The 19,467-nt window shown below is 45.0% G+C and overlaps 1 protein-coding gene across 1 annotated transcript in view; it reads left to right on the top strand.

The window, feature by feature from the left end:
- The window catches only part of KIAA1671 (KIAA1671 ortholog), a 65,428-nt gene extending 45,971 nt beyond the window's left edge, over window positions 1-19,457 (top strand). Inside the window, 8 exon segments of the mRNA XM_030958900.1 lie at window positions 9,206-9,324; window positions 13,752-14,004; window positions 15,475-15,649; window positions 15,837-15,964; window positions 16,190-16,277; window positions 16,280-16,322; window positions 16,481-16,563; window positions 16,947-19,457. Of these exon segments, the coding sequence (XP_030814760.1) occupies window positions 9,206-9,324; window positions 13,752-14,004; window positions 15,475-15,649; window positions 15,837-15,964; window positions 16,190-16,277; window positions 16,280-16,322; window positions 16,481-16,559 (885 nt within the window). The 3' untranslated portion in view covers window positions 16,560-16,563; window positions 16,947-19,457.
- Window positions 19,458-19,467: the final 10 nt, after the last annotated feature.

Raw genomic sequence — 19,467 nt, 5'->3', positions numbered from 1 at the left:
CTTTAAGTGGGAATTTGGTTTCACTTGGGCTCAAACTTAAGGTCTGAGCACTCCAAGAAGTTTGTGGTTGGTGCCATTGTATCTGTGGCAAATGCTGAATACAGACCCGGAGCTGGTATTTTTTACTTGATTGCAAGTCTTAGTCCTTGGAGCTACTGACATTGTGCTACAAAAACCTATGGGATGAGTAAAAAGTGTGTAATTAATGTAAGCTGGTTTCTGTGCTGCTTTGGGGCTGTAGTGTAGAGCAGACACTCGGGGCTGATGGAGTTTTTAAAGAAGGAGCAGCTGTGCCCATGAACTCCTGCCTGACACAGCCAAGGGCTTCCACCTCCCTTCCCTGCTGCCACTGGTGGCTGCTGGTGGAGAACTTGGCCTCGTACACAGCACAGAAAGCTCTCCAAATTCAACTCAGGCAGCACAATTTAAGTCAGTGTGAGTAAACTTCTTCACCCTCACATCTGCGAATCCGTAGCTGAGCTTGCAGAAGCTTTTGCTTTGCACTGAGACCTTTTAAATAGAAGCTGATTTTTCTTTCAGGTATTTTGATGGAGTTAATTGTCCATTTTCATCTCATGTCATCAGCTTGGTGTCTTTGTAAGAGGAGCAGAGATACATGCATTAAACATGGCCTCAGATTTAATCAGGGTCTATGGGTCATGGTTCTATTATAGGTGTGAGATCTGGTTTCACAGCCAGCACTGTTCTAGGTCTCGAGGTTTGTTGCCATACAATAAAACCAGGGCAAGCTGTTTGATTCCCTTGGCTCCACTTACACTGCTAAAAAAAGTCATGGAAAACCTCAGAGGTGTTTCACACAGAACAGCAAAGATGAATTCTGGGGCTGAGTGTGGTCGATGTGTTTTACCTAAATTGCTCTGGTACATGCTAAAAATAACACCTGAGTGCATTTAGGAGTGGTTTGCTTTTGGTATACCAGGCAGTCAAAGAAAATGTTGTTTTCATTCAAAAGTCATCTGGTACTTAGTTTGGATTCAGTTTTTAATTCCAAAATAAAGATGGAAGTGGAGTGATTTGTTTGATGCATATGCTGGGAGGGCACTTAGTCCTTTTGAGGGTTTTTGTTGAATTCCACAGCCCTTTCTCTGTTTGAGAGGCTGAAATTCCCATCCTAGTTTTTATTAGTCTTCCCAGATGTTTTATTCTAAGCTTGTGCAGCTTTTTGCTGGGGAAAGCTGATGGACTCTGCCTTTTCCCCTTGAACAGGATCCCTTTCTGGAGCAGGGCAGGGTCCTGGTTTGAGTTCCTCCCCTGCATTCACCTGGGACTGTGTCTCTGCTTATAAAAGAGCTTTGATCTGCACTGCCTCTTATGTTGTACCCTAATCTATCTGCAAAAAGTTTGTCCTTTGTGGTGAACATCCTTCAACAAATGTTTTGTAAAGAGAAATTACTACAAGTTGGCACTTTGATTCTGAACTTGGAATAGGTACAGGCCCTACGGTGAATGGTTGCTGAATTGTTCTGCCCTAATATTCACTGAGAACACAGTGAGTTGTTCTCAAAAACAATATTTTGGTACTATCAGTAAATGGAATTTTAATCTTTAAATTTAATCTTTAAATTCCCAGGGAGCTGTTAGGGTAAGGGGAAGCAAGTTTGCAGCAAGCAGGCTTTAAAAATGAGTTGTTTGTCTTGTTTGGGGCTGGGGGGAGGAGTGAAACTGTTCAGTTTAATTAATGAAGATACAAGGGCCAGTGCTGAAACAGTTCCTGCTTTTTCATTCTTAATAATTTCTCTTTGGTTTAACAGGCCATGAACGTAGCTGGCAGATAAATCTGGGCCAGAAACCCATAGTGATGGGCATTTGGTGGCTGCCTTTGTTGTTCTCTCATTATTTTGGCAAGAATAATTATTTAAACGACTTTACTCTGTGATTTCGCTTATGCTCATTGCAAGGAGTTGATTTTTACCATGCTCTTAAACAAGAAGAAAATAGCATAAATAGACTTAGAGCTGATATTTTCTGCTCATCCACCTTGCTGCCTTTTTTTTTTTATAAGCTGTAAGTGACAGCTTTCAGGAGAAATAAATTGTATCATACAAAAACTTCTCTGAATGCAAGCCTTGGAATCATAGAATCCCAGAAGAATTTGGGTTGAAAGGGAGTTTAAAATAACCAGTCCCACCCTCTGCCATGGGCTGGGACACCTTGCAGTATCTCAGGTTTTTCCAGCCTGGTTTTGGGCACTTCCAGGGATCCAGGGGCAGCCACAGCTTTTCTGGGCACCCTGTGCCAGGGCACCACCACCCTCACAGCCTCCCTATCCTGGCAATCCATTTTTATTGAAACTGGTAATATTGTGAAAGTTTTGGGAAACGTTCACTGGGGGGTGACTGTGTGCATGTTTTGACTGCTGTCTCCTAAAACATCTCCTGAGCTGTGTGTTGAAATGAGCATGTTTGTTATTCACTTGTTGTCAGGAAATCCTATCACTTTCTCTACATCTTTAATTCCAGGCTTTAAGCTAAGGGGAGCTTTTTCTCCCAAGAATGTTTGTTTGAAGTTTAACTCGTGTCTCAGTTAGCTGTGTAGGGGAGCTGTGAAATGCAGCATTTGGAGTAGGAGGTGTTGGTTTCAACTATGCAGCTTTTCAAAAAAAGCAAATTATCCCCTCCTTGGCATCCCAGAATGAAATTGCCTTGTTCTGGCTTGTGCTTCCTGCGGTGTTGAAGTCGAGGGATCCTGTTCCAGGTTTTATGAACTCTGCTGGGAGTTACACGTGCCCTGGGCAGAGCCTGGATCCCCTCTCACTGCTCAGCATCTTCCTGACCCAGCCTCTGGCTCCTTCCTGCTGCCTTGGCTTTCTTAGGGCTTCATTCCTTATCAGCTCAGGCTGGAAAGGAAATTTAATCTGATGACATAGGAGAGGTTTTAAAGATGTTCCCAGCTAGTTCCTCTGCTGTGCTGTGCTGTTGTACGTTCCCACCTCTCAGAGGAAGTGCTGTTGTGGCTCACCCAGCCCTAGCAGGGCTTATATTTAGAATTAGATTTTAGTCTGCTTTTTGCACATTGGGTCAGCCTCTGCTCCATCTTCAGCCTTGCCCTGAACCACCTGACCTGTGTGTGGTGAGTGCTCACAGCCAGGCAGAGCAGCTCGATTTGCAGGGTAGAAAAAAAATGACAAACTCTCCAATGTCTTTGAAATGCTCTGTGGAATGAGGAGGAGAACAGCACCAGGAGTCCCTGCAGGAGCAGGGAGATGATGTCACTGCTTGGTGGTAACCAGATCCCTGGCAAAACCAACTTCATCTGCATTCCTCTGACCACATTCTCTGCTGGGGCCAGAATCCATGCAGGGTGGACTTTGGGTCTCTCTTTGCTGCTGCAGCCTGTGCCAGGGCTTCACCACCCTCACAGGCAAGAATTTCTTCCCAATATCTGATCTAAACCTGCCCTATGCCAGTTTAAACCATTCCCCTCCACCTCCTTGTCCAAAGTCCCTCCCCAGCTCTCTTGGAGCTCCTTTAGTACAAAAATCTGTAATTTTTGCTGGGCCTTTCCAGGGAGAGAGGGTTGGGATTCAGTCCTGTGCAGCAATGGGGAAGCAATGGAAATGGGGAGAATTAGACCAGTCACCCTCTAAAAACAACTCCTGTTTCGTAAGGGAAATGCTGTCAGGCTTTAGCATCAGGGATGTAATTGGTGGTTGGGTATCATATCCCTGTGGAAGAGGCAGGGAAAACTCACATGGAAAGGCAGCCCAGGGTTGCATAGCAACAGGGAGGCTGTCAGGCCTGATGGCATTTATGAGATGCTTGGTACTGTGGGACTGGAACGTACTCCACTGCCCATGGGAGAGGGAAACATCCATTATTTAAAGGATTTTTGAGCAGAGCAGTGGAGCTCCTTAGGATCTGAGAGAGCTGAATGTGCTGTGTGAGTGCTCACAGTCACGTGGGGCACACGTGTGTTTCTCCAGGCACTGTTTGTGCATTCAGCAGCAGCAGCAGCTCCAGTTTTTCACATAAAACCAGTTTTTCACATAAAACCAGCAGCTTGTGCTGCCCAGCCCAGGATGCACTGGGGTCAGGGGGATCATGGAATGGTCTGGGTTGGGAAGGACCTTAAAGCTCATCCCATTCCAGCCCCTGACAGGGGCAGGGACACCTTCCACTATCCCAGGCTGCTCCAAGCCCTGTCCAGCCTGGCCTGGGACACTTCCAGGGATGGGCAGGGAAGCATTTCTTCCTGACATGAGTCTGAACCTGCTCTCTGTCAGTGGGAAGCCATTTCCCCTTGTCCAAAATCCCTCCCCAGCTCTCTTGGAGCCCCTTTAGATACTGCAAGCCATAGTAAGGTATCTCTGGAGCCTTCTCCAGGCTGAACAACCCCAATTCTCAGCCTTTCCTTATGGGAGAGCTGCTCCATCCCTCTAATGATCTTCACAGCCTCCTCTGGACTCACTCCAACATCTCCACATCCCCCCTGCGCTGGGACCCCAGAGCTGATGCTCCACCTGAGCAGGCACCACAGCCACTCACTGCCATCTCCTCACCTGCTGACCACCCTGGAGGTGGCTGGGTCAGGCTGGAGAGCCCTGGAGGTTCTGAGATGGATTAATTCCCTTAATGCTGCTCTTGGGGCTGGTCTCCAGGGATGGGGCAGTGCTGTCCTGTTTAGGGGTGTTGGGGAGGCCTGGGGAGCTTTCCCTCACGCTGGAGGTCTGGAGCTCATCCCTGAGCTCAGCTGGGCAGTTCCTGGAACTCTTTATCTGGGGCTGCAGCAGGGAGGGTGGGGGCAGAAGGTGCTGCCTCAGCCTGGAGCGTTCCCCAAGGCACTGACTCCATTCAGCAGTGAATTAAAGCAGGAGTTGGCTGATCTCACCAGTCTGAATCCCACCTGATTGCTGGGAATTAAGAGGAGCTGGAGCCATGACTTACTCCTTATGGGCAGCATTCATTGGATGGATAGTAAGTACAGATGGAAATCCTGGGATCCTCTTCCCACTTGCTGTCTTGGCATTTGGGTACTTCCAAATTAAAATCTGCGGGCTATGACCCTTAAACCCTCTTATTGTGGTGGGATTTTCAGTGTTGGTTGGTCTCAATCAGAGGTTATGTTCTGATAATTCTGTTAGTGCTCTAAAATATGTAATTCACCTCTTAGTCCTTCAAATTCTTAGAGTAACTGTAGAATAATTTAGGTTATAAAGGACTTCTTGTGCTCATCAAGCCCAGAATCCCATTCAAAGCAGAGTCAGCTACAAAATAATATCATAAGATATGAATAGGTAGAGGTCTGTTGCATCTTCCTGGCATGCTGCAGGGGAACAGCTGGAATACTTTTTGGGATTTGTAAGAACTTGTGAGCTCTGCTAAAATGCAGTGTCACACTTAAGGGGCAATTTGACCACATTTTTTTGCTGCTTTATTTAAAGTAAGCAGAGGGAAAAATGGAAAAAAAAAAAAAAAAGCAGCCTTTTTCAAGAAATCAGCACCATTTTTTCTCTGAGTTGTATATTAACAAGGCAGATGGTCAAAACTTCCTTCCATTGTGCAGTTCCTCTTCATACCCAACCCATGCCAGTGGAATTTAGCTCTGAACATTCACACTCAAGCTGTGGGCTGTCACTTTGGCTGGCTGATGTCTCGGGCTCCTTGGCAAACAAAGATATTTTTGAAACTGTCTGTGCAGCTTCTGACTCAGGAGATCTCTCAGAGCTGGTTCCTCCTGTGCCAGGTCTTCATTTCCCATCAGTGCAGGAGGGTTTTGCTCATAAATGTCTGCATTGACCCAGAGTTAGGGGTAATTTTGGGGCTGGTTGGACCAATGTTGTGTGTGCATCGTTTTCAGGAACGGGAAATTGCAGGAGTAATCAGCCCTGGAGTGTAGCCAAGCCCAACTTAATTCCAAGGGAAGACTGAAAGAGGCATAATCATAATGGCTCATTTTAGAAGAACCAGAGGCAAAGCAGGACACAGCTCAGCTGCTTGATTTTATAGAAAAATTAAGTAGATTTTTTTTCCCTAGCTCCTGGTGTAAGAATTGGGAAGTTAAACATCAAAGCTTGGAGAATTACAGCATTTGAAACCTGAATCAGGCATGGGTTTTATTTGATTTGGGAGATTTTTCTGTCATCATAAATTAGAAAAGTTCTAATCTGAGTTTATCTTGTGTGCTAAAAAGACACCAGACCCTTCTTTACTGCTTTTTCCTTTGGAATTATTGGTTTTCCAGTTTTCTGAGTATTCTGTTTATGGAGGAAATGGCTGTACCTTGCCTGGCTTCATGTGTTGACTGCCTTGAGTCTTTCAGGAGTGTGATGACAATAATAGAAAAGAGATCTTCAAAAGAAAAGCTAAAACTCTTCATTCTTGCTAATAATCATCTTCTGGCAAGGAAAATCTTCCTGGGTTGTTGTCACTTCCTTCCTCAGCACTCCCTCTCCTCTGAGCTGCTGCACAGGCTATAAATTGCTTTTCTGCACTGCTCTCAGTGCCCCCAGCCAACACCTCCTCCACCAGCCAAGGAGAGGATCAGCTCCTCTTCCCACTCCTTATTTTTCTGCTTGGTACCTAGAGAGCATTTATTTTTTTCCAATTAATCATTTGGCACCTTAAAAAATATGTGTTGGAAGGGCCTGAATACAATCAGGGAAGAATACAATCATCTTGAAATAAGCAGCTTCCTCCAGAAGCAAAATGAAATAATGATTCTGAATGTAACAAAGTCTTCAGAACACAGAGAACTCTAGATTTCCTAGAGTTTGCAGTGTTTTATTCCTGACATTTAGACTTTGTTTGTTGTATTGAACTTCACAGCGCCTTCAGAAGCAGCAATTTTATTTCTTTTTCAGGCTTGTTTTGGGTTTAGCACCCAGAAATAACTCTCTGCTAATGGTGTCATTCTGGGCAGCAGTGTAAAATGTTGTTAGGTATTACTGAGCCTTCACAGGAGTGGTGTCTTTGCATCTAAACTTGACCCCTGTGGCTGCTGAGCCGTTGTTATCTGGGCTGTCCACACCCCTCCTGCACAGCCCCCAGGGCCCTGATAACTCTCTGCTGTGTAAACAAGGGCTCCCCACTGCTGCACGACAAAAGCTGCTCCTCTGCTCCTGCTTCTGAGCTTTTTAGTCTAATTTCTAGCAGAAACAGCATGAGTGCTTGCAAATAAAATGGTGCCATGTGTAGAGGTAATGGGCTTTAGTTGTAACCGGTGGAAAACACCGTACAAATGGATTATAAGAATAGGGTAACTCATGATGTGGGATTGGCATTGCAAAAAAAAAAAATCACAATAAGCATCAAGGTAGAAAATAATCCCCTGAATGAGCGTGGACAGTTGGGAGGGAAGTGAGAAGAGCCACTGGTATTTGTTAGTGCCTTTCCTAGAAGGGCAGCCACCCGCCAAAGGTGCCATGGCCACTGGGTGAGAGCTGAGCCCAGAGTCCCTGGAGCAAATCATGGGACTGGGAAGCTGCAGAGGGAATTTGTGGAAGGCAAAACATACAGCCAAGCCAAGCAGGAGGAAATGCCCTGTGGTTTCTAGGAAATACCAGACTGTCTCCTGTGCTGGAAGCAGCATGTGCCTGGCTCACATTTGGAATCTTGTACCTGGCATGGACTGGGAAATGTAAGAGCTTAACTCGCCTCCAGGCATTCATGTACTTTTCTCTATTTAGATATCTCTGTAGGATAGGTTGGGCTCCATCTTTTTGAGGTTTTTTCCCAACCTTAAAGATCCTATGATTGCATAAAGTGTAAGAACCGGTGAATTCTGGGGCTGCAGGAACATCTGGAGAATGAAAAGCAAGAAATGTCTCTTCCATGTAACTCACAAACTGAGCCCGTTTTACTTGAGTATTGCAAAGAGAATTTAACTTGGTCTTTCACTTTGAGGTGCATGGTGATAGTTGGAGTAAATGGTGGAGCCTTTTGTATTTTCCTTGCATTAAAACACAAACAACTTTGTCAGCAGCAAAAAGCAAAACAGAGCTGGAGAGTGGCTGTGGCCACTGGGAAATAAGAACTGGTTATGAGAGCTGGAATTGTTGTGGGACTTCTTCAGGAGCCAGGTGTCAGCACTACTGAATTCTTCTTAATGGTTTTATAGTCTTAAGGCAGCATTCTTTAGGTGTAGAAAATTAAGGAAACAAACATGCAATCTCTCCTTTTCCCCCAATAATATGAAGGAATTATACATATTAAATATGGGATTTCTTAATTATTGTTTCTTTGTGTGTGCTACCTGAAGAGGAATAGTTGTGTTCTAGTCCAGCAAAGTGTTCTGCTCAGTGAGTTGGAGGCAGGGGGTACTTAGAAAGAGAGAAAAATCCTTGCATTTTTCCAAGGGCAGGTGGAAAACCATGTAATTTGCTGTCAGATAAAATCTTGATAAGCAAAACTGATCTGGAGCTGAAAGCCATGTTTGTATTTGTTCAGGGTAATGAAGGTGAAAGAGACCAACAGTTAATTATCTGCTCCCAGTGTAGGATTTCAGGAGCTCTTGAAGCTCCCTGAATAACTCTGCACAACCACAGGGCTGGTTGACATTGGTGTGCTGTAAATCTGGGGTGCCAGCACTGACCCACTTCTCTCCCTGGAAATCTGAGGGCCTGGGATCCACTCATTCCTTCTTAGGAAAGCAGCAGATCCATGAAATAAAAGCAGTCAGGAAAGGAGAGGTCAGAGTAAAACAAAGCAAACCCACTGTGGTCTGTCCCGGGTTGGGTTTGGATGTTACATCTGTTTGTAGAAGGCTTTTTGTGTCTGGCCCTGTGGTTATTTATTTATTTATGTATTTATGCATTTTATTTTGAATGTCTTCCAAAGAAAGCTTGAAAAAAAAAGGATCATTTTATTAAACCAAGGAAAAGAGCAGTGGAGTTGATGTTTGCCTGCTGTGCTTGTGGGGATGAAATATCATTCCCAACACAATTCCTTGTGCTTGCATAGGTGCTTTGAGAAGCTCTGTGCAACCTAAGATAAGAACAATATTAAAGCAGCATAGAGTTCCTGAAACCAGGGAGTCATCTCCAACCTCTAGGATCCTTTATTTGCCCACGAAAACAATTATTGTAATTATTGTTCAGAGAATTGTCGCTCCGACTCCACAGCAGTTCTTCGTGTTTGAGTTCATTTCCCTGCTGAGTTTAATTGTCAGATTCCAAGCCATTATTGCCAGTAAAACCTGTTAATCCCTCAGCCAGGGGCTGGAGCACTGACTGGAGGTGTTTTTGCAGGACCAGCTGAGAAAATGCTTCTCCAGGCAGCCGCCGGGGGCGAAGGACACGGACACGCTAGTGCAGGAGCCCGACAGCCAGTACGGCACCTGGAACGAGCAGCGGCACAGCAGCGACAGGTGAGGGCTCTGCTCAGCTCAGGGAGGAGGGGAATGCTGCAATCCCACCAGCCCAGAGTGCTTTCATGCTGGAATGGCCTTAAAGATCTTCTCATTCCAACCCTTGGCCGTGGGACACCTTCTGCTAGAGCAGGGTGCTCCAAGCCCTGTTCTTGGACACTTCTATTGGCGAACTACAATGATTAAGTTAAAATCACATACACAAAATTATGCATATAACAACATCTCTTGCTCACAAAGTTTAATGAGATTTCTTTTTCCAGTAAACCTGTTTAATTTCATCTTCTTGCACTCTAAGTCTTCACTTCCCTGGGAACATTTCCACTGCCAGCCCCACGGTGTCACATCCCGTGGGGACCAAGCGGTGTCACAGCCTCATGCTGTGCTGGGGGAACCTCCAGGCTGGGGCATTTCCCACTATTGAATTTTCAAACTTCCATTTGCTTTTGCCAAAGCATGCTGTTACCAAATCTCTTGTGTTAACCAAGTCCAAAGTCCATCATCTGTCTTGTGTCCCCCAACATTCTAACACACTTCTATTTGGTTTCTTTGTTTTTAAGTCTGATTTTCTATCATTGCCTTTCCTTTAAAAATACTACCAGGTGAGGTGAATGGCAAAATCCCTCTGGAGCAGGGACTCTGGGGCTCAGGTGGGGTGACTCAGGGTTCATCTCTCCATGCCCACATCTCAGACTCTCAAGTGTTTTATTGGTAGTGAAGTGGAGGATGAAATGTAATATCAGCTGAGTGAAACTGATATTGAGTATTGCTGATGCTTTTCTGTTCTTAGAATGATTTAGTGAAATAAGCCCAGAGCAGCAAAGTGTGAGGTTTTTTATAGTTCACACCTGTTGTGTAAATTGCAGCTTGATCTACCCTGAACTTGTATCATGTCTGCTCAGTGTGGTATGAAAATAGCATTTTATCTGGTTTCTAATGCTATACTTGTTGGGATCTTACAGCAGACATTAATGTCAATTACGTTTGGTTTGTTCTGCACTTGAGAACAGTGTGTTAGGAATATTTTTATTGCTTATGAAATCAGGGTAACGACCAGCTCGAGGCTCAGCAGCCGAGTGCCAACAGTGACAGCCAGGCTGCTGTAAAATTAACTTGGATTCCAGGATGGTACAGACATTTCTGAGATCAGTTTCTTAACAAAGGTGCTTGTCTCAGCTTCACAGCAGACAGCACTGGAGAGTTATTTCAATCCATCCATCCTGATTAGAACAGCTCCACCTAAACATTCCGGTTCACTGAAGGATTGGACTCAATCCCCTGTGCTGGAATTTTGTTTGCACTGCAAGAAGTGTTTAGATTTTGCCTTTTTTAAAGTATAATGGTGACAGTGTAGAGACTCTTCAGCATTTTACCGCCCCATCACTTTATTTTGACTTACAGCTCATTGCAGGGGAATTACTGCTGTATTAATTCAGGCACTTGAAGAGAAATGAGATTAATGTACTTCTAAGTAATGGAAGTCTTCCTGGAATGTATTGAACGTGCATTTTGTCTGCAGTTTATTTTGGATGAAGTCCCTGCCAGGAGCAGTGCAGACGTTCTCCTCACATTGCTGTGGGTGCTCTGAGCAGGGCTCTGCCTTTGGTGCCTCCTGCTCACCCCAGCTGGAGGCAGGAACTCTCAGGAGATGTTGCTGGTTCAGTTTTCCTGTTTGGTCTGGCTGCCTTCCCTGGGAGCATTTCCACTGCCAGCCCCACGGTGTCACATCCTGCAGGGACCAAAGGGTGTCACAGCCTCCTGCTGTGCTGGGGGAACCTCCAGCCTGGGGCATTTCCCACTATTGCAGCCATGCAGGGATTATTTTAGGAGTGTTCCATTAGTGCTTCTGTGAATGACCTCATCTTCATGGAATCAGAGTCCTTAAGGTTGGAAAAGACCTCCAGGCTGGCTGAGTCCAACCTTCACCTGAATCCCACTGTGGCCATTAAAGCAAGCAGTGCCACCTCTGCTTGGCATTTGGACACTTCCAGGGGTGGAAATCAAAAGCCAGAACTTCATGGCAACAGGATGAACACTGTGCTTTCCCTAGATGAGCTTGTGGAAGGTGAAGGAAGGAGTATTTTCTTCTAGAACTGAGTCACTGCTGGAATTAGCATAAGGAGCGCCTCCAGTGGGCTTTGGCCAGTAACTCCTTGGGATGTACAGGGATGAAACCATCTTCTCCCATTTGGAGGCATTAATTGGATTTTTCTTTGTTTATCTAAAAGATTTTAATGTTTTTCAAGTGCTTGAATAAGTTTTTCCAAGTTGGCACAGTAGAAAACTCTTTTAGGTTAGAACAATCTTCATAAGGAAAATTATTGTTTTTTACAGGAAAGGAATTGGTTTTAGGTGGTGGAGCCATACAGCTCTGACACCTCATTTCACAGACACCTTTTTATGGCCTCTCTACACTGTCTTGCTAAAACTAATTAAATTTAATTGCAGTTGGAAGTGAGGATTGCTGTCAGTTTATTTTCCATTGTGATAACATCCTGCTGGGTTTGTCTGCTCCACGTGAGGGATGATTTCTCAGAGAAGTGTCTGTAAATGTACCTGTGGAGCACCAGGGGCAGCTCATGGATATGCTCACAAACCCTGAAATCTTAATGAAGTAATAGAAAGAGGTGCATGATATATGTCAGTAATGAGAACTGAAAATATGTTCTCAATTTCATTTTTCTGAAGGGAATTTTCCCCCTAATTAGCTGTTCACTGGAAAGAATCCACTGCACATAACTGGGTTTGGACTCCAGGAATCCCTCCCACATTTGGGGATGAGCTGTGCCACAGGGGTTGGTGTATGGGGCTGTAATTGTGCAGGAACTCCAAAGGAAAATCCATTGGGAAGGTTTGGGAATGAGGAATTACCAATCAGTGCTAATTCAGCTGGATTTCTATCACATCTTGCTCTCAGCTATTTCAAATTTTAAAAACCTCAGTGAATTGTATCAGCTGCAGCCCTGGGGTGTAGCAGGGAAGAAAGAGACTTTTTGGAGACATGCAAATCCAACAAGATCCTTTCAACACACACTTTAATTTGCATGAAAGGTCCTGCAGATTGTCCCTCCTCTCTCCCTTCTTCCATGTTGCAGTGGCTCTAAAGCCTAATGCTGCAGATACCAAATGTCATTTGAAGCAAAAACCATAGACAAAAGCTTTCCCCCAGAGCTCATTAGTGCCATTCTTAATTATCCTGGGGCCCACTGGTGAGGGAGGGAAGCAGCATTCCCTGTGTTTGTGTGCTGGAAACCCTCTGGGCAGTGTCTGCTCTGCCAGACTGGACATTGTACCATGTGCTGGTGCTGATGGAATGCAGTTAACCAGCAGGGAACTCCTGAGTGGTTTTCTCCTGGGGTTGCTGTACCAAATACTGAGGTTTATTGCTTTAAAGATGTGCATATACATGGTTTTTTTAGGATTAGAACAGTTTTCCTAGGTATGTGCCCAAGAAATGCTGCTTAGTGGCAAAAAACTTCTATCAAGAGGAGAAAAAACCCCATCAGAGCTAAATCCTTTAAGTTTTGGTTTTTTTCAATCTGGGAATTAGAAGCAAGACAGCCCAATTTTTACTGACAGTAGAGTCTTCCTATTTCAAATAAAGGCAGACACAACTGTGTCCAGCTTTCAGTCCTTACCCAGCAGCTCATTCCTGTCAGCGCAGGCCATGGGAGGAATTTTAGGAGCACACTGGGAGCATCCCAGCACTGGGGAGCAGGTGCTGCTGCCCTCCTTCGTGAGGCAGGAGAAGCTCTGCCCATGGAGCCCTGCCTTAGGCTGCCACCTGGTGCCCAGCTCTCTTCAGCTCCAGCATTCCTGAAGGAAAAATTCCTCTGGCTGGGTGGAATCCACCCCAATCCCCAACACACCATGAATCCAAGGGGTGAGGGCTTGTGGTGGTGTTCACAGGGGTCTTAGGATGAGGGAAGAGATTAGAATGTTGACTCCATGTTTCAGAAGGTTTCATTTATTATTTTATGATATATATTATATTAAAACTATGCTAGAAGAACAGAAGAAAGGATTTCATCAGAAGGCTAGCTAAGAATAGAATGGGAATGATTACAAAGGCTTGTGACTGACCGAGACAGTCTGGACAGCTGGGCTGTGATTGGCCATTAATTAGAAACAACCACATGAGACCAATCACAGACCCACCTGTTGCATTCCACAGCAGCAGATAACCATTGTTTACATTTTGTTCCTGAGGCCTCTCAGCTTCTCAGGAGAAAAAATCCTAAGGAAAGGATTTTTCATAAAACATGTCTGCGACAAGAGCTGTGCCAGCAGAAGGGATCCACACCCTGGTACTCCCAACTTTCTGTTCCACTTTTATTTAACCCCTGCTGACCACGTGTGATCCAGCCTGGCCTTGCAGGTCTCTGTTTGCCTTGAGCTCTCACAGATTCCATTTGCTCCACTTGCAGCTTTGTGGGAGAATCTCCCTCCCTGGACAATGAGGTGGTGTCGGGGCGGAAGCAGCCGGCGGGCAGCCACCCGTCCTCGCTGTCCTCGCAGACAGAGCCTCCCTCGCTGCCTGAGCACCATGACTTCTCCAAAGAGCAAAGGAGCACCAGCCTGGACCGTTCCAGCACGGACATGGACTCCACTGATGGCACTGATGTGCCTCCTGCAGGGGACACACTCCCCGAGGACAAGAGTTATTTCTCCTTCATTGATGTGAGTTGCCATCGGGAGTTCTCTCAGTTAAGCCCTCCCCCAGTTCCTTCTGGAAACTCTGCAACCGGTTTTGCCCTGCCTTTCCCACTCTGAATTTTCCCAGCTGCTTTCCTGCCCAAAAAGTTTAGGATCAAAACTACAGAATTCTTCTAAGTCTCTGTGGTGTTTAGGTTCTGAGAGATTCCATGAAGCTGCTGGCCTTGGATAATCAATCATGGAATCCCAGACTGGTTTGGGTTGGTAGGGATCTTAAAGCTCATCCAGTTCCACCCCCATCCACACCTTCCACTAGACCAGATATTCTCCAAGCCCCATCCAACCTGGCCTCGGACACTTGCAGGGATGAATATTGGAAGCATAATTAAATAACACAAACAGTCAGTGACTGCTGTGCTGTCAGCCATGCACATTTAAGGCTGTAAGGACCTTCACTAACATTTTTCTTATTTACGATTGGTTTCTTCCCACAGTAGCTCACAGTTGCATTTTAAAGGATTTTTTTTTATATTGAAGAATCTTGCAGTTGGTGTAAAACCAGGAGTTTCTTGCCATACACAGTTAATGAGATCTAGTGCTGCAAGAAATTAGTTTGGAAAAATCTCTCTAAAATCATTGAGTCCAGCTGTTCCCCCAGCTCTGCCAAGACCACCACTACCATGTCCCCAAGTGCCACATCCACACAGTGTTTTAACACTTCCAGAAGGTTTTGTTTTGTCCCTGGGCCACTAAAGGTGTCTCTGTAAAACTTTAATAGCTCTAAGTGCAGCTGGCAAGTGCTGTGTGAAAAGTAGTTTATTCCTGACTTGAAATCTTTTGAAAAAAGGAGCAAACCCACATCTTCTGGAGAAGGGGATGCTCAAAGATATTTGGTGGTTACAGGCAAATCTGTTACAGGTAACAGCACATTGCTTTAAGCAAGTAAATAAATTACAGCTCCTTATTTTGCTCTGTAAATGTTACTGTTTATTGGATGTGTTGGAAATGACTGATCACAGAAGGTTTTTGAAGGCTGGGACACTAAACTTGGAGTGTCCTTGTTGCTGGTGAGTGGCTTTGAGTGTTTGTGGCTGGCAGGGAAGCTGCAGCTCTCCTCTCCAAGGGAATTTTGTGTAGTTGTTCTTTTTAGATCCCAGTCTTGGGATTTGCCTTCAGCTGCTACCAGCTAGCAAGGCCTGTGTTCATAAAACACTCTAGGAACTAAACTCCTGATTATTGCAGTTATTTTTTATATTAATTTAGTGCAAATCATTCATGCAACTCAGGTATGCACAGCCTAGAGAGATCAAAGGATTACACCCAGTTAGCCACAAAGTGCCATGTCCTCATCATACCCTCTCTCTAATATGATTTTAAGTGACTACAATAATAATAATCACACAAATACCCATTTTAATTGGTGAACGCAATCAGGTGGGCTGAGATTTCACTGTGGGGGATCTGGGGCTCATTCCCAGGTGTGTGTTTGTGCAGCACACAGATGTCCTGGACTCCAGTGCTCTGAAGACTCGGGTGCAGCTGAGCAAGAAGCGCCGGTGCCGGGCGCCCGCGTCGCACTCGCTGCGCAGGAGCAGAGGGCTGGACCTGGAGAACAGGTTCTCCTTGACAGAAGAGTCAGATAATGGCTGGATGTTCAAAGATTCCACAGGTAACCCCTCAGCTACCTGGAGTAATTGGTTGTGGTCAGCTTGAGTGCAAGGGCAGGAGTTGGTAAAAGGTGTTTTTTAAATACTGCCCTTCATTCCTGCTTGAATGCAGGAGGAGATGTTGGACAAGGCAGAGATGAAAAGCCAGCTGATGGTTTCCCCCTCTGCTTTTTTTTAACAATAAATTAGAAGAGAAGAAAACTATGCAACAGGAAGATTCTGAGGAGGAAGACAAGATCCAGCACACTCCGAGGTCATCTTCTGTGCAAGCCCAGAGACTGCCCGTGTTCCCAGGGATGGATCACTCTGTTCTCAAGGTGAGCTCAGGCAGAGCCCAGTAGGTGGGAGATAAACCAGTTCAGTACCTGCAGGTGCTTTATAAGGAATCCCCACCAATTCAGTACCTGCAGGTGTTCTATAAGGAATCCCCTCATCATTTCAGGACATTTTTTTGTTTTTATAAATCTGGAGTGATCTGTTCTGAATTAAAAAAAAAAAGCCTGGATGCTGGCTTAAAAAGCTTTCTTTATTTTTATCTTTAGGCCCAGCTGAGGAAAAGACAGGAGTCTGAGAGCTCTGGTGACACCGGCTCTGCTCAGCTCTTCAAATCTCCCAAAGCACAGCTCGGCACTCCCGCAGCAGAGTGCTGCCCTCCAGTGTGGAAAAGGAGGACAGGTGAGGGAATCCCAGCGTCAGGAAAAGGCTCATGCTCTTCTTGGTGGAAGGAAAAAATAATGCAACAAGCTGTACATTCCTTTTTTGTTGGTGTTGTTTCTGTCAGGAGTTTTCATAATGAAAGAATAAAGAGGGTTGTTTTTTTTTTTATGTCATAGGTCAGAAGAAAAGTCTCCTCAGTGGCTGAAGGAGCTGAAATCAAAGAAGAGACAGAGCCATTATGAGAATCAGGTTTGAAAAGGTACTTGGCTAGGAAGGGGGGCTTTGCTGGGTGCAGGTGTGCAGTGATAAACTCACATTTCCTTTGATGTGCTGGTGTCACCGCTGTGGTGACACTGCCCTTACCCTGCCCTGTGCACCAGGGGTGCCAGGGGCTGGTGCCCCTCCACTCCCAGTCACGGTTCCACTGATTCTCTGCACATAATTTGATTTCCATAACCCTCACTCTGTTGGAATTTCAGAGTTTGAAACCTCTGTGTGGTTTCAGCACAATTCTGGGTGGCTCTTAAGCACTTAATGCATTAAATAGACACAACCAAGGTGGCACTACAACAGAAAACACATGTTAAAGTTTTCTTGTTCCAGCTGACCATATCACACCCTTCCTTCTGTTTTCCTTTCCAGACAGTGATTCTAACTAGGAGAAGATGAAGAAGTTTAACAGAAGCCTTAACTCATCTGAACCTAAACCCCCATGTCATGTTGCTGCTGTTTGCTTCCTGCCTCAACTGCTCTGTGCATGGTGCCTTCCTGTTTTGTGGAGAAAAGCTGCTTCAATTCATAGTCAAATACAAAGCTGTGTCTGTCAGGTCAGGGGGGACAGTGGCACTTCAGAGCTGCCTGCCAGGAGAACCTCCCTGGGTCACAGTTAGCACTTAGAAAATCTTGGGAAAAAGAGATATTTGGGAGTGCTGGGATCCAGGGAACTCCCCTCGCTGTGGAACACACTCTGTAGGTGTTCACCTCTGGGAGTTGTGTCTGGCTGGGCTTTGTGTTTGTTTATGAAAATAATAATTTTAATCAAATTTATCTTTTTTTTTTTTTTTGGTGAACAAATAGTAAGCTCCTATTTAGAATGAAATTTGTGGAAGGTGATAGTGGAAGAACAAATCATGTTTACTGCCATATTGAAAAAGGAAACTTGATTATTTTTTGTAAAATGTATTTTTGATTGGCTTGTATTTACATGTGATCTGCTGACCTGGCAGATGGAGATAATTTTTAGATGAACAAAATGTTAACTTTTGTCACTCTTGAAGTGGTATATTCTGTGTTTTGTCAGCATGTGGAAAAATTGCTTCATTGGAATGTCTTTCCTAAAAAGGATCAAGCAATAATGTCAACCAGTTCTCTTTAAAAAAAAAAAGTAAAAATATGTAAATACTGTTTTTATAACAAAAAAGGAAGGGAAGAGGGAGGATGTTACACTCATATCAGGGTTCCAGTTAATTGTTGAATGTCACTTTAATAGCAGTTCAAATAGTCACACTTCATATTTTTATTTGTTAATCTGTAAATACCAGGTTTAAGTTTTTATTTTTATGCTGATTTTGTGGGATAACCTAAATGTGATCTTCAGTTTCTCAGATGATTTCCTGTCTTTCCTTTGGCAAGATGTGCTGATAGCAGAGTACAGATCTCCTGCACCACACAGGTGTTTGGGTATCCCTAATTCTCAGATATTCCCTGTCTCTGGACACTCATTCTGAACTACCAACCACCATGGCTATGGAGGACAGACTCGATTCTTGCCCCAGATAAGTGCTCTTTCAGTAAATAACCTTCAAAAGTGTGGTGGCCCAGGCAGGGAGGTGACTCCAGGTGTTCCTCAGGCTCAACCAGGAAAACATGGAGGAGGGAAAAGGAGAGTGGAGAGCTCTCATCACCTGGCAGAGCTCCTTGGGCTGCACTCCCCACATCCTGCTGAGGGGCTCCTCTGGACACAAACCATAAAGCACCAGCACTTCAGCTCCTTTTCCTTTTTGTCTTTTTTTATTTTATTTTTCCCCAATCAGCGTTTCGGGAGCGTGGCTCCCGTGGGGCCTGCTCAGGCCAGTGTCTGTCAGGCTTGGAGCTGCCAAAACCATGTGCCAATTCACCTCATGGAGGAGTCACAGGGGGGGATTTGCAGTCCCAGTCTGCAGGAAATAGCAGCAGGATGAAATAGCAGCAGGATGGCAGGAGACAAGTCCCATCTGCACATCTCTCGCTCCCGGATTTTATTCCGGTGGCAGCTCCCTGCGCTCCCTGGAGATGAGATGGAGACGTCTGTCTGATGTAAAAGTCTTTTTCCCCTGTTGCTTTGCCCTGTTTCTCATGGGAGCTGTTGCCACTGTTAGTTTGGCAGCCCCTCTGCTCCCCACAGAGCAGTGATCCCCAGGATTCTGATGGAATTTTGGGGATGGGCCGTGTCGGTGCAGCCACCACCATTACCCAGCTCCTTTTACAACCTTGCACACATTTCCTTCCCTCTCCTTTAGGTGATGGTGGAAAAGGTGACTCTTGGTGTGGTTTTTTTGGGATGTATTCCTGTGGCAGCACCCAAGGGTTCCATGGTGTGTGGCACTCACCTGGGCCAGCCTGAGCAGCAGGTGAGGAGGAGGATGGTGGCTGTTCTCACTCACATCAGGTGGGGCCTCCCACGTCCAAAAATCAGCCCCTGCTCACAGGAACATCCCCACAGGCTGCGTTTTCCACTTCCACAGGTGACAGTGTTGTGTTCCCAGCAGCTGGAGGATTTACTGGTTCTTGGTCTAGGCCAGAAATTCTGTAGCTGTTTGTGCTGAGGAAACTGAGGGGATTGACACGAGGTTTCCACACAGCCCTTGAATGTGTTTGCATTTCCACATCTGCTTGGACAATGCACTGAAATTACTGTATTGAGTAGTTTAACCTACTACTGAGAAATGTTTAATGCTTAAATGTCTAATTAAAGAGCATCTTTAGAATGTTGTTGAATGGGAAAGTGTTTTTTTTTGCTCTGTTATTTCTTTATATTGTACATGGATTAAATATCAACTTCCTTCTCTTCGGGTTATCGCTCTGTAATAAAAGATATATAAATATGTTATTACTTCTTAAATGATAGAACAGACTGTAATACACTTTATATAATTCTATTTTAATTCCAAATAACGCTTCTTGG

The sequence above is a fragment of the Camarhynchus parvulus genome, chromosome 15 (genome assembly GCF_901933205.1).
Source record: "Camarhynchus parvulus chromosome 15, STF_HiC, whole genome shotgun sequence".
NCBI lineage: Eukaryota > Metazoa > Chordata > Aves > Passeriformes > Thraupidae > Camarhynchus > Camarhynchus parvulus.
Note: the sequence above shows the minus strand (reverse complement) of the source record. Positions and strands in the feature narration are given on the sequence as shown.